The sequence below is a fragment of the Aricia agestis genome, chromosome 12 (assembly GCF_905147365.1).
Source record: "Aricia agestis chromosome 12, ilAriAges1.1, whole genome shotgun sequence".
Classification (NCBI taxonomy): domain Eukaryota; kingdom Metazoa; phylum Arthropoda; class Insecta; order Lepidoptera; family Lycaenidae; genus Aricia; species Aricia agestis.
In genome coordinates, this window is record NC_056417.1 from 4,189,664 (window position 1) to 4,202,683 (window position 13,020).

Below are 13,020 nucleotides of genomic sequence, written 5' to 3' on the forward strand. Positions count from 1 at the left end.
GGCGTTTTACGCGCGAGTGAGCGACTCGCACGTTTTAAGTGCGTACCTGAGATACTAGAGCTACTTATTAATATATCGCGTCCAGATGCCTACGCGCGTTTTCTTAGTCGCGCGTAAAACGCTTGCAATGAGCGGGACTCTCGACTCGCCCGTCGACTCGCGTGTCGCTCGCGCGTTTTGCGCGAGCGACACGCGAGTCGAGATACTTGGGTGCCATATTTGCAGCGTCGAGAACTACGCGCGAATCCGTTGCGAATGGACGCATTAGATTGGAGCGTGATAACTTCGAGTCCATATTGTTTGTAGCGTAAAAACGCGCGTAAAACGCGGTATCTGGATGCAATAGAAATTGAAACGCGCGTATGGACTTTGCGCGTAAAACGCCTCATCTGGACAGGCACTTAGAGCCCGTCGAACGGCACTTGTCGACGGCGCGCGTCAACGGCAGCCGTCGACAAGTGCCGTTCGAAGAACCCTAACAATGAATTTTTAACCTCTCAACCCTGTTTTCTTCAGTCTAAAAGTGCAAAGAATCACTAATCAGTTATTTCGTTTTTTTTCAGTATCAAAACCTGCAATTTCAGTTGCGATACAATGCGGAAAACCACGTCATATCTTCGTCGTCGATCGTCAAATATCATTCTATCCTTCCTTCAAAATGGTCGGTCGGTCTAGCACTTGGATCCCTACCATACACTACACTTATTGACGGGGTTCATGCTACTCCCTGGCGGGCAGTTCCATTCCCTGGCGAAGTCCTCCGAGTTGGACAGGGTACCGACCACACGGAACCTGCCAGGAGAATGAACTGTCGTCTTCAGCTTGTTGCGCATCGCCTCTGGACGCATAGCGCCGCACCATACCTGAAAAAATAATATATTATCTGTACTAATATTATAAAGCGGAAGAGTTTGTTAGTTTATTTGTTTGTTTGTTTGAACGCGCTAATACCAGGAACAACTGGTCCGATTTGAAAAATTCTTTCAGTGTTAGATAGTCCATTTATCGAGGAAGGCGATAGGCTATATTTTATCACGCTAAGACTAATAGGAGCGAGGAAATAGAGGAAAATGTAGAAAAAACAGGGGGAAATTATTTGAGAGGGCTTATTTGAACGCGCTAATCTCAGGAACTACTGGTCCGATTTGAAAAATTATTTCAGTGTTAGATAGCCCAGTTATCGAGGAAGGCGATAGGCTATATTTTATCACGCTAAGACTAATAGGAGCCAAGAAATAGAGGAAAATATGGAAAAAACGGGAGAAATTATTTGAAAGGGCTTATCTCACGAAATACTAGAGCATTTTTCCTGTTATTTGGATCAGATAAGAAGTAGACCACGTGAAGGATCATAGGCTTTTTTGTGGACTATTTTTTCTGTGAAATATCTAATTTACGCAGGCGAAGCCGCGCGGAACGTCTAGCCATCTATACTATTATAATATTATAAAGCGGAAGAGTTTGTTAGTTTGTTTGTTTGTTTGAACGCGCTAATCTCAGGAACTACTGGTCCAATTAAAAAAAATTCTTTCAGTGTTAGATAGTCCATTTATCGAGAAAGGTTATAGGCTATATTTTATCACGCTAAGAGTAATAGGAGCGAAGAAATAGAGGAAAATGTGGAAAAAACGGGGGAAATTATTTGAAAGGGCTTATTTGAATGCGCTATTCGCTAATCATTGGAACTACTGGTCCGATTTGAATATTAGTATAGATTTTGTATGTGTACCCAATATTAGTATAGATTTTGTATGTGTACCCAATTGGGTACGGCGGTGGTAAATGGGTTAATCTATACTAATATTATAAATGCGAAAGTATCTCTGTCTGTCTGTCTGTCTCGCTTTCACGCTAAAGCTACCGAACCGACATAAATTGTAAATGTCTCGCTTTCACGCTAAAGCAACCGAGCTAATGAAACTTTGTATACAGATAGTCTAAAGCCGGAGAAAGGACATAGGCTACTTTTTTACTGAAAAAAAGGGTTGTAAGGGGGTGAAAATGTGTAAATTTGTTCAAATTAAGTTAGTTCCAAAAATTCATAATAGATGGCGCCGTGCGTCTCCTTCATCGCGCTAACGCTTGCTCGAAAGTATTTCTATAAGTAATAAGAGGTGGTATTATCTTATACTCTAATTGCGTTTTTTTTTTCGATTTTATTTCTTATTAACGTTATTAACGTTATTAATTAACTCAGTACCTCTATTTATGCAGTGACGTAATTAAAATATAAAGTTTAATTAAGTAAAAAAAATGGAATATTATGTGCACACTGCACAGCTGTTTTGATTTAAGGGGTACCCCGTACCGTACCGTTTTTTTATAAAAGCTTTTGATACCAATTTTGTTGACATCGCGCGCTATAAACTGAAGTCCACGCGGACCAATGATATTCTACTTATACAGATCTGTTACGTTCATACTGTTTTCCGGCTCTTCTGAGCAATTTTCAAATTCAATTGTCAAATTTGACAGCTAAGTGAAACAAAAGATACGAAATGCCATTTACATAAAAGAGACAGACTAAATAAAAGACGACCCAATTGGGTCGTATTTGAATCTTTACAACGCGCGCGGTAGAAACATATCTGCTTTGAGTTTTTCATAATATAATATCATTGACGCGGACGAAGTCGCGGGCAACAGCTAGTATTATATATTCTTCGCTTTGATGGTGTTGCTCGGCTCCTCAGAGTAGCAATAGGCTGTACTTCAAGGCCCTAGTGTACTTGATTTGTACAAAAAAGACCGACATAATATTTTAAAACAACTAAGTAAACTTGCTTTCGGTTTGGCTTTGGTCTGCTGTATAAATTCTAAAACAAATCCTAAACCTGTTTTGTCGAAATCGAAATTTATGTACGGTACTAAAAAATATATACTAGGTATGCGTGCGAGCTCCGAGGAATTATTGGGTTTTTACAAATCCGCGGATCTCGCGCGGAAAATAATATACAATGTTATATCACTTATGTATTATGTAGGTCTACTATTAGAGAAGTTCATTCATAGGCAGATGGCGATTGGCGGACCTATGTAATTACTAATTTGGTTGCGTTATGTCGAACTCAGCTAACAAATTACAAATTTACAAACTGAGACATTGAATCGATATACAATCAACAAATTACAAACTGAGACATTGAATCGATATATAATTTGACCAAATACCGTAGGTCCGTCAACTGCCAATCACAATGAATCAAAATTTCTTTGATGGTATATGTATCAAAACTCGCACTTCAAAACTCCCACCTGAGCAAAGTTCAGGAAGAACAGCTGCTTGTGCGTATGGTTGAGGCCGGGCATGAGCTCATCAGAGGCGTCGTGATGTTCCAGCCAGCGCAGATACGCGTGGAAAGCCTGCTTCACGCCGCCGTTGTCAGCTATGTTCTCTCCCTGGAAAATAACGGGCATTATGGAATTTTTTACGGGGTCGATCGACCCATAATTTTTATCGGGCTTTGGCCCACTACAGCCTCAGTGACGGATTAACCCTTAATCAAATTAATCAATTGCCTAGGGCATCACGTCTGAGGGGGCACCAAAAGAAGCACAAAAAATCCGTAATAGGGCATCACGTCTCACTCTCACATCACCAAAAACCAAACCAAAAAAGTTTCTAGGAAAAAACTAATGTTCTAGGCGGTAAAGGTTTAAAGACCGATTCTAGTAGTCACTTGTCATACGGATAGGGGGGCCCACAAGCGATTGCTTAGGGCATCAAGTAGTCTTAATCCGTCACTGTACAGCCTGCCTAGCATACGGCAACGAGATATCTCACTCTACATGTTTTCTCATGTTTGATGGTTTGTCTCTTCATCTCTATTGACCCTAGCATGGCAAACATTTTTTCTCGCGTACCTAGATCTATCATCGAAATAACACATTTTTATAGAGTTTTGTCGAGATAATGTCGATATTTTGACATTATGAGACGAGTAGTTTTTAATTATCTCGAGAGTGAGATATCTCGTTGGCGTAGTGCGTACCCACCGCGGCTGTATCTCCTGTGTTGACAGGATCGACATTATCCTGGCTTTCAATACATACTGCATCAGATTTAATTACATTATCTAGATCTGAAACTTCTGTACTTATAGGCCAAATTAAGGATGATGACCAGCAGTTTTGTTTAAGTCCGATGATCGAGGGATGCCAAAAAGAGGCTAAAAGATATCTTGACGTTACATGCAAAAATTGTCATAGATTCTCTTTAGCCATTTTATCTTACCTGAGTATTAACTCCATCTAGCCTTATATTGACTTCCGGTACGATATATTCTCCGTATTGATCGATAAGGCACTGAGCGTGCTTATGAAAGGCTCTTACGGCGGAGTCCGACCACCATCTGTGAAGATTACCCTCACAGTCGAAGAGTCGCCCTTTATCGTCGAACCCGTGTGTTATTTCATGACCTACAAAATTAACGGCTTTGAGATACGAGAAGATAGTTAAAACCAGTAGGAAAAGTAGGGGAAGCTTTGGAAGAAAGTAAGAAACCAACATGACAGACAAAAATTCAAAGCAAAAGCTCCGAAAATCGTTTTGAAAAACAAAATAGGATTAAAGACATACTGTGTAGGTTGAGTACTTTTGTATAGTTTACCGATAACAACACCAATGCCTCCAAAGTTAAGAGATCGTGGAAAATGCCTATGGTAAAACGGTGGTTGGAGAATCCCAGCAGGAAACATGATTTGGTTCTTGTTTCTGCTGTAGTAGGCATTTACCACTGCCGGCGCGGTATTCCATAGGGTCTTGTTAACAGGTTGACCTACCCTGTTAAAGAAATTTTATAGTTTGATGGATTACTTAAGATTTGGCTCATAAAACACTTCTTCTTAATTATTACCTGGACTGTTCAGTTTTGGTCAAATGATGTAATATATTCAGGATGTTTTCGAAATATTTCTCTGGGTGTATAACCACATCTTTATATCGATCGTCTAATTCGTCTTTGTTGAGAATATAATCTGGATATCCGATTCTCAGCATCATCGTGTCAACTTTGTGAGCCGCTAGTTTCTTCGTCTCGTCGTCAATCCAGGAGGTCATACGGAGGAGATCTCTGAACGATTGTTGTATTTCTCTTGTCATGGTCAATGTGTCATTTTTGCTCATCTCGTCGAAGTATTTTCGGACGAACATTGATCCTAATGCCATGCCCATATTTGAATTTACTTGAGTTATACAGTTTTTCCATCTAGGCGGCGATTGCTCTCGACCGAACAGGATGTTGTAGAATCTGAAATTTGGGGTATATTTTAACTAAAAGCGTCTTTAATAAGTTAGTGGAAATCGGTATCATACTCTGCAGCATATTTTTATTAGCAAGTTAAAGAGTGTTGGCTTACATACTGCTGCTTTTTGTTAAATATTTCCATCATCTATACTTTTTTTTCCCTCATGTCCCTTTGTTCCCTTTAAACTTTAAAACTACTCAACGGATTTTGATGATTCTTTCAGTGTTAGATAGCCCATTTATCGAGGAAGGCTATAGGCTATATTTTATCACGCTAAGGCTAATAGGAGAATGTGAAAAAAAAAACCGGGGAAATTATTTGAAAGGGCTTTTCTCGCGAACTACTGGAGCAATTTTTATGTTATTTGGCACTGATAAGAAGTAGACCACGTGAAGGATCATAGGCTACTATCGATTTTATTAATTTTTAAGTGGCTATATATTTTATAGCCCTGCGACGCCGGGGCGGGTCGCTAGTTTTCAGAATATAGCTGTTAGCTGGATATCTAGCACTTGTATCAGTTACTCAGCACTTGCTTGTAAGCTCAGCTGTTGCTTGTGAACATATTTTACGTCGTTCGTTCGATTTATCTGACGCTATTGAAATTTATAAATAGACTTACTCCTGTTTGGCAGACGAGAACCGATCGTCCAAATTGTTCACCCGGTGTCTCACAAAGCGCCACAACAGGTAATTTGATAAAGTGTTAGGATCCGTCCTATGTATCCATTGAACCAAGTGCTGTGAATATAATATACCATTTACAAAGTACCTATGCATACCTTCCTATTAAACGAATAGCAATCCCTTAGCAGAAAGATTTGGTCTTTGCATATTTTAAAAGTGTGCTACAGATGAAGGGGGATTTTCGGTTCCCCGAAGCATTGCAAAGAAATGAGGAAGAGTAATATGGTAGGGAATAAAAAAAACTTATAATTACAACTCCCACAGAAAAGAAATATCACTGATTCATCTCACTTGGACGTATGTCAGTGCAAACAACACAACAGGCTCATTTGATTGCACTGTCTTGTTCATGACTATGCACAGGTATTTTCTCCAATCTATTTCTGGTACTAATTCTTCTAATTTTGATAGCGTCATTCGTCTGTAAAGCTCCGATACGTTACGCCTGTCTTCTGGAGCAGACGTTATCTTTGCCAGCCTAAAAGTTAAACAGACAAATTCTTATATAATATACTTGACGGTATCTTTCAATACACTATCTTACTGTAAAGACAATAGAGACTGTCAAATTATAACGACGGAATATAATTTAGTTTTGAGCTTCTTAAATTAAAAAGCGTTTAAGTATGCGAGTTGCGACCAGGTCTCATTCTAGTAATAGACTAATTATTTAGTCAAACAACAAGCTCAGAGCATCTGCTGTATAAATTATTACCTATCTGATTTACTTTTCCGTGTTTCGTAATTCGTTGTTGTTACTTCAGAAAAATAATGTAGGAACTTACTGAATTTCGAAATCTATTAATTTGTCAGCGCTTTGCTCGATGTGATTAGGACTACCTCCTAATATAAAAGCAATTTTGATCAAGTATTCTTTGTACGCATCCAAATACATTTTATTTGATTCTTGAATAAAATAGTCTCGAGTTGGTAGACCTAAAATTTTAGTAGATTATATTATTATCATAGATTAGATACTCTATCTACAATGTAGTTTACGGACCAGTTGATTGAGATAGATCTTTATCTAAAATGGAATTTACATCGTAATTCATAACACAGGAAAAATAATATATTATGAAGTCGTTTATCTACAACTAAATATTATTTTGAGATCGCTGTATAGTTACCTAGACTTGTTTGATCAAATTGTATTACATACTCATCAGAATTTCTTATATCTGGTCCAACCCATTCTGATATGAGAATGTCGTTATTGAATAGTCTCAACTTAGCCATTAGCTCCAACCAGTCAAATCCATCTGATTTCCAATTGGTATCTAGAATTGGCCAGCCTCCAAAAACATCCAAGAGATCTAATAGAGGTTGGAAACCCCTTTCGCTTAAAATGTCATGGTTCATGCAGGATTTGAAAAGATATCGTGCTTTTAAAGTAGCGTCGCCCACAGCTAAGCCATCTTGTTTATTCACTTTCTCATTATTGTTTGCTAAGTCGATCGATCTTTTGCGTCGTTTCTTCTTATAAAACGATATTTTCTTTCGATGCTGATGCTTCCCTTCATCTATCTTTTTCCGTTTTCCTTTAACATGATCAACCTTATCGACTTTAATAGCATTGTATGTATTTAAGGAGTTATAGTTGAATTTGTAGTTTGCTCTGTTGTTTCTTTTCGTAAACTTTCTTTTCAAAACTATGTTTGGATATCTTTTGTTGCGGTTCATCGTATTAAACGCATCGTTATGTCTTAATTTTCCGGAATAATAATTCAACGACTCTTTGGAATTCGTCATCACTACATCCAAAACGTCGCGTGTGTTACAGCTACATACTGGGCAATTTATCAAATTTAAAATATTGTCTGGAAGATCTAATTTAACACCTGGATACATTGATGATATTTGTTCATGTTCTTTAAATTCCAATAAGTCCTTTAGTACGCTGTCCAGACTTTCTCTCAATATCTCAAATGTATCGTATCTGCAATCAAAATCTACCTTAATAAAATGTTATTGCATGCATGGCGTAAATACGATCTATTTTTATTGCAGCGCCTGTAGGATTTCTGACAAGTTTACTCTTCTGCGAGTATTATTAAGGTTAAGGCGTAAACTTAAAGCTTTGACGTGGGAGAGCCATGCTTCGGCACGAATGGGCCGGCTCGACGAGAGAAATACCATGGGCTCACAGAAAACCGGCGTGAAACAGCGCTTGCGCTGTGTTTCGCCGAGTGAGTGAGTTTACCGGAGGCCCAATCCCCTACCCTTTTCCCTTCCCTACCTCCCATATTTCCTTCCCTACCCTCCCCTTTTCTTTTTTTAATGAAATAAGGGGGAAAACGAGCAAACGGGTCACCTGATGGAAAGCGACTTCCGTCGCCCATGGACACTCGCAGCATCAGAAGAGCTGCAGGTGCGTTGCCGGCCTTTTTAAGAGGGAATAGGGTAATAGGGGAGGGTAGGGATGGGAAGGGAATAGGGGAGGGTAGGGAAGGGAATAGGGTAGGGGATTGGGCCTCCGGTAAACTCACTCACTCGGCGAAACACAGCGCTAGCGCTGTTTCACGCCGGTTTTCTGTGAGAACGTGGTATTTCTCCGGTCGAGCCGGCCCATTCGTGCCGAAGCATGGCTCTCCCACGCTAACCCCTATTCCCTTCGCTACTCTCCCCTATTACCCTATTCCCTCCTTAAAGGCCGGCAACGCACCTGCAGGTCTTCTGATGCTGCGAGTGTCCATGGGCGACGAAAGTTGCTTTCCATCAGATGACCCGGTTGCTCGTTTGCCCCCTTATTTCATATAAAAAAGCTATTCACCCGGCTTTATCTGCAGGTATGGGGTTGACAGCAGCCCAATTTCCGCACGCGTATTGGTAGAAATCATGACATGGGTCAGCGCCTTCGTCCATATACTGTTTCATTATGTTCGCCTGCGTTTCTCGTATTGTCTGTTTGTCTCCCTGCCCTTTCCAGAAAGCGTGGATTCCTGCAATTGGAAAATTGGTTTATGACGTCTTTAGCTTACTGGAATTTTGTAGACTTGACAATAATTGCTGAAATTAAGTTTTACGAACTAAACGACTGTTGAAGTTCTGCAGGATACATCTAGTTTAAAAGGTGCTGACTAAACTTTTACGTATGTTACGGTACTGACCTGAATAACACCTGAGAGGCTTAAAAATGTGAGCCGATGAGACCATTTCACCTTCTTCAAGTTCAGGTTGTCTTCTAACTTGTTCTACGTCATCCAAGGGCCCTCGATCGACATACATCTCGGGATGAACAACGCTGATGAATTTAAAGTAGGTATAAAAAGATGATTTACAAATTATAATTAAAATTTTATTCCTGAACCGGAGCGTATTTGTAAGCCTTTTACCTCTGAATGTTGCTTTCTTCTTCATAATCTTCATTCGAAGAGCTTGTGCATTCTTCTGTCTCTTTCTCACCTTCATCATCATCGTCATCAATGTCTCTTCTATATTTCGGTATTGTACTAAAATGTCAATACTTTTATACCTACCTATATTACCCATTAATATTATAGACAAACATAATATTATATTGAACATTACTTATACTTATAGATTCTTATACAACAGCAAGCATGCAGTTTTTTAAATCACTAGGTAGGTATAGCTTTAAAATGTACAGTTGTATGAATTGCTTTTGCGTTTTAAAGTGTCTAGATATTTCCCGCCAATAATAATTTAAAGGTTTACTTCTGTTGAGACTTCTTACTAGAAGGTGCGGTCGCAGCCTGAAATTTTGGAGGGAGTCACTATACAAAAAAAATATTGGCAAAAATTTCCTGTCATTATTGGGCAAGATTTTAAGATTTGACCTTGGATTGGGGGGGGGGGTCATGGCCCCTGTGACCCCCCCCCCCCACCCTTCGGACCGCGCCTGCTTACTAGGTACTAGCCGTAGTACTAACTACTACCTACTTACCCTGCATTCTTAGGGAAATGGTGACTTTTGCGCTTTACCCTTTTAGGCGTGTATTCTTCAAGCTCATTGTTAAATATTAAACTGACCGGGTCAGTTTCTGGTCTTCTAGCAATCACCACTTCATCTGACGGTAAGAAAGAGGTCTGAAATCCTTGGAACACATCTCGATCCTCTGGGACTAAGACTTCTGGTCTTGAATACGATTTTGGTATACGCTTAGCAACAAAATCACCAGAAGACCCTACTGAGTATAGCTTTCTCAGAATAAAATAGACCAAAGTTATTAAAACTATTGTGCCAATAATGAAAAATATTCTCGTTTTCAAACTTTTTGCTTGGCCGATTTTTTGGGATAGCGTGCTAGCTCGTGTCATTGCAATTTCTGACTGACACCGCACCGTAGAGGTTCCGTATCACAATAAGAAGATTGGTCTACAAAATTACTGACCTTGGTCTGCGAGTGCCGTGGCTATTTTACAATTACTGGACATTTAACCATTTTGTTAAGAAAAGTGGTTGTATAGTTTTGTGTGCTTACATTTTGATTGTTTTGGAGTTTTTATTGATGTACATTCTAATTTACTTACCTGTTGTATTTACCTGTTGTATTGGCTTACCGTACAACAGGTTATTTAGAATTATTGTGTACCTAGTAAATACCGTAATTAGTAATAATTTCTGGTCCTACGTGCTCAATACATACAAGGTATCCTAATGATTATGTTTGCGTACTTCTGCTCTGCCGATATTACAAGTTACAACGCTTTAATATTAGATAATTATTAGTATTGAGAAGTAGGTATTCCCTAGACGGCATAGAGTTAACGGGCGTAGCCAGGGGGAGGGTTTTGGGGGTTCAAACCCCCTCCCGAAAAGTTAAGATATTAACATTCATAAAATTAAAAACTAGCTATTTGACCGAGCTTTGCTCGGTATTCGATAAAACACGAATAAAATGACATTTTATAAAAATGATTCCTAGCTAGATCGATTTATCACCCCCGAAAACCCCCATATACTAAATTTCATGAAAATCGTTGGAGCCGATTCCGAGATATATAAGTTCAAAAATCGCGTAAAATACGAATATTCTTGTGACCCTCCTTTGGAAACCTGACGTTTTTCCAAGACAAAAAGTAGCCTATGTTACTCTTCATCCTTTCAACTAAGTCTACGTCAAAAATCAAGTCGATTGGTTGCTTCGCTAGGCCGTGGCCCGTGAAGGAAGGACAAACAAACACACTTTCGCATTTATAATAATACTAGCTGCTGTTGCCCGCGACTTCGTCCGCGTGGACTTCAGTTTATAGCGTGCGGTGTCAACAAAATTGGTGTCAAAAGCTTTTTAAAACCCTGGTACCCCTTAAATCAAAATACCCAAAACAGCCGTGTAGTGTGCACATAATATTTTTTTTTATTAAACTTTTTTATACCAAATTTTAAAGCTTATTTAGCTTTACACAACTTAGCTGCATTACACAACTTTAGCTTTACCCATAAATTATTTAGGATATAAATACTAAATAGTTTATGGGTATGCTGTTGTTTCTGATATCTATGTTGGTAGGTGAGCCGTGAGTTATTTGATAACGTGTATAACAATCGAAAGAATCGAAATACTCAACTCAACATGGTACCACCTCTTATAGAAATACATATGAGCAAGCGATAGCGCGATCTAGGCGACTCTTGGCGCCATCTGTTATGAGTTGGAACTATTATTAGTATTATTAGTAGTAATATATTATCAGTTAGAACTAACTTAATTTGAACAAATTTACGCATAAACACCCCCTTACAACCCCTTTTTCTAGTAAAAAAGTAGCCTATGTCCTTTCTCAGGCTTTAGATGTACCACTTTTGAAGCAAATAAAGAAATATGATATATATATATATATATATATATATATATATATATATATATATATATAGACTATCTGTGTACAAAATTTCATTACAATCGGTTCAGTAGTTTTGGCGCTGTTGTTTCTGGTTTAATCAAAGTTGGTAGGTGAGTTATTAATTAATAACGTGTATAACAATCGAAAAAATCGAAAAACGTAGTTCTACATGGTAATACCTCTTATAGAAATACATACGAGCAAGCGATAGCGCGATCTAGGCGACTCTTGGCACCATCTATTTTGAGTTTTTGGAACTAACTTGATTTGAACAAATTTACGCATTTTCACCCCCTTACAACCCCTTTTTCCAGTTAAAAAATAGCCTATGTCCTTTCTCAGGCTTTAGACTATCTGTGTACAAAATTTCATTCATTACAATCGGTTCAGTAGTTTTGGCGTGAAAGCGAGACAGACAGACAGACATAGATACTTTCGCATTTATAATATTAGTATAGATTAGTATGGATATTGGATAGTCATGAAAGGCAAGTAGTATAGTCATACTGTATACAAAATGCTTATATTATTATTAATTGCTAGTTATATTTGTTTCTTATAAAAATCGTTATTGATATTTTTTATACTTAGTAGTAAAAGGTACCAAAAAGGAGAAAAGTAGGACTCTACAAAAAGAAGTGAGATCCCATCAAAAACATTTTGTAAAAAAACCAAGTCTCGCAACTCAGTTTTTATACCGTAAAAATTTATGAGATCCATGCAATACCAAGTCGGTTAATTTATTCAGTCCCTACCCAGGGGACCTTCTGTCTCAAGTTATTACGTAAGTTATTATCATATCAATATTAAAAATCTTTTACGTTTTAAATAAATAGATCGACTTGGACATCGCATGAAAACACAATGTATCTTACAATTTAAACATAATTATTATACTTATTATTAGATTGTTTAGTCTAAATGCGCTCCATGCGATGTCTAAGTTGATCTATTTATTTTAAACGTAAAATATTTTTAATATTGATATGATAGTAACTTACGTAATAACTTGAGACAGAAGGTCCCCTAGGTAGGGACTGAATGAATTAACCGACTTGGACGGCATGGATCTCATAAATTTTTACGGTATAAAAACTGAGTTGCGAGACTTGGTTTTTTTACAGGATGTTTTTGATGGGATACATCTTTACATTACCTGCTCTGTGTGTGACAAGCTTGACGTTGTGTTTTTGTATTATTTTCCTAAAATTGTGTTATTTCGGTTTTTTATGTGTAATGTTGGTAGAATATTAACCATTAAATATTCCATGTCGTGCA

At 38.2% G+C, this 13,020-nt stretch overlaps 1 protein-coding gene across 1 annotated transcript; it reads right to left on the reverse strand.

Moving 5' to 3' along the window:
* Window positions 1–474: 474 nt before the first annotated feature.
* On the reverse strand, window positions 475–10,225 carry LOC121732536 (neprilysin-4-like). The gene is made up of 13 exons (XM_042122451.1): window positions 9,842–10,225; window positions 9,270–9,386; window positions 9,045–9,178; window positions 8,708–8,876; window positions 7,065–7,873; window positions 6,720–6,870; window positions 6,226–6,412; window positions 5,870–5,988; window positions 4,857–5,249; window positions 4,611–4,783; window positions 4,235–4,419; window positions 3,256–3,399; window positions 475–863 (listed from the first exon to the last, which is right to left on the reverse strand). The coding sequence occupies exons 1-13, from the start codon at window positions 10,213–10,215 to the stop codon at window positions 687–689; spliced, it is 3,132 nt and encodes a 1,043-aa protein (XP_041978385.1). The 5' UTR covers window positions 10,216–10,225; the 3' UTR covers window positions 475–686.
* Window positions 10,226–13,020: the final 2,795 nt, after the last annotated feature.

What these genes read in the sequence shown, in the direction of transcription:
- LOC121732536 (XM_042122451.1), bottom strand. Translation starts at nt 10,215, where the DNA reads ATGACACGAGCTAGCACGCTATCCCAAAAAATCGGCCAAGCAAAAAGT. An exon ending in ATACCTGCAGATAAAGCCGG is followed by an intron (nt 7,874 to 8,707) that starts GTGAATAGCTTT and finishes TTTTGATTGCAG; the next exon opens with ATACGATACATTTGAGATAT. An exon ending in TAGATGGAGTTAATACTCAG is followed by an intron (nt 3,400 to 4,234) that starts GTAAGATAAAAT and finishes GTTATTTTCCAG; the next exon opens with GGAGAGAACATAGCTGACAA.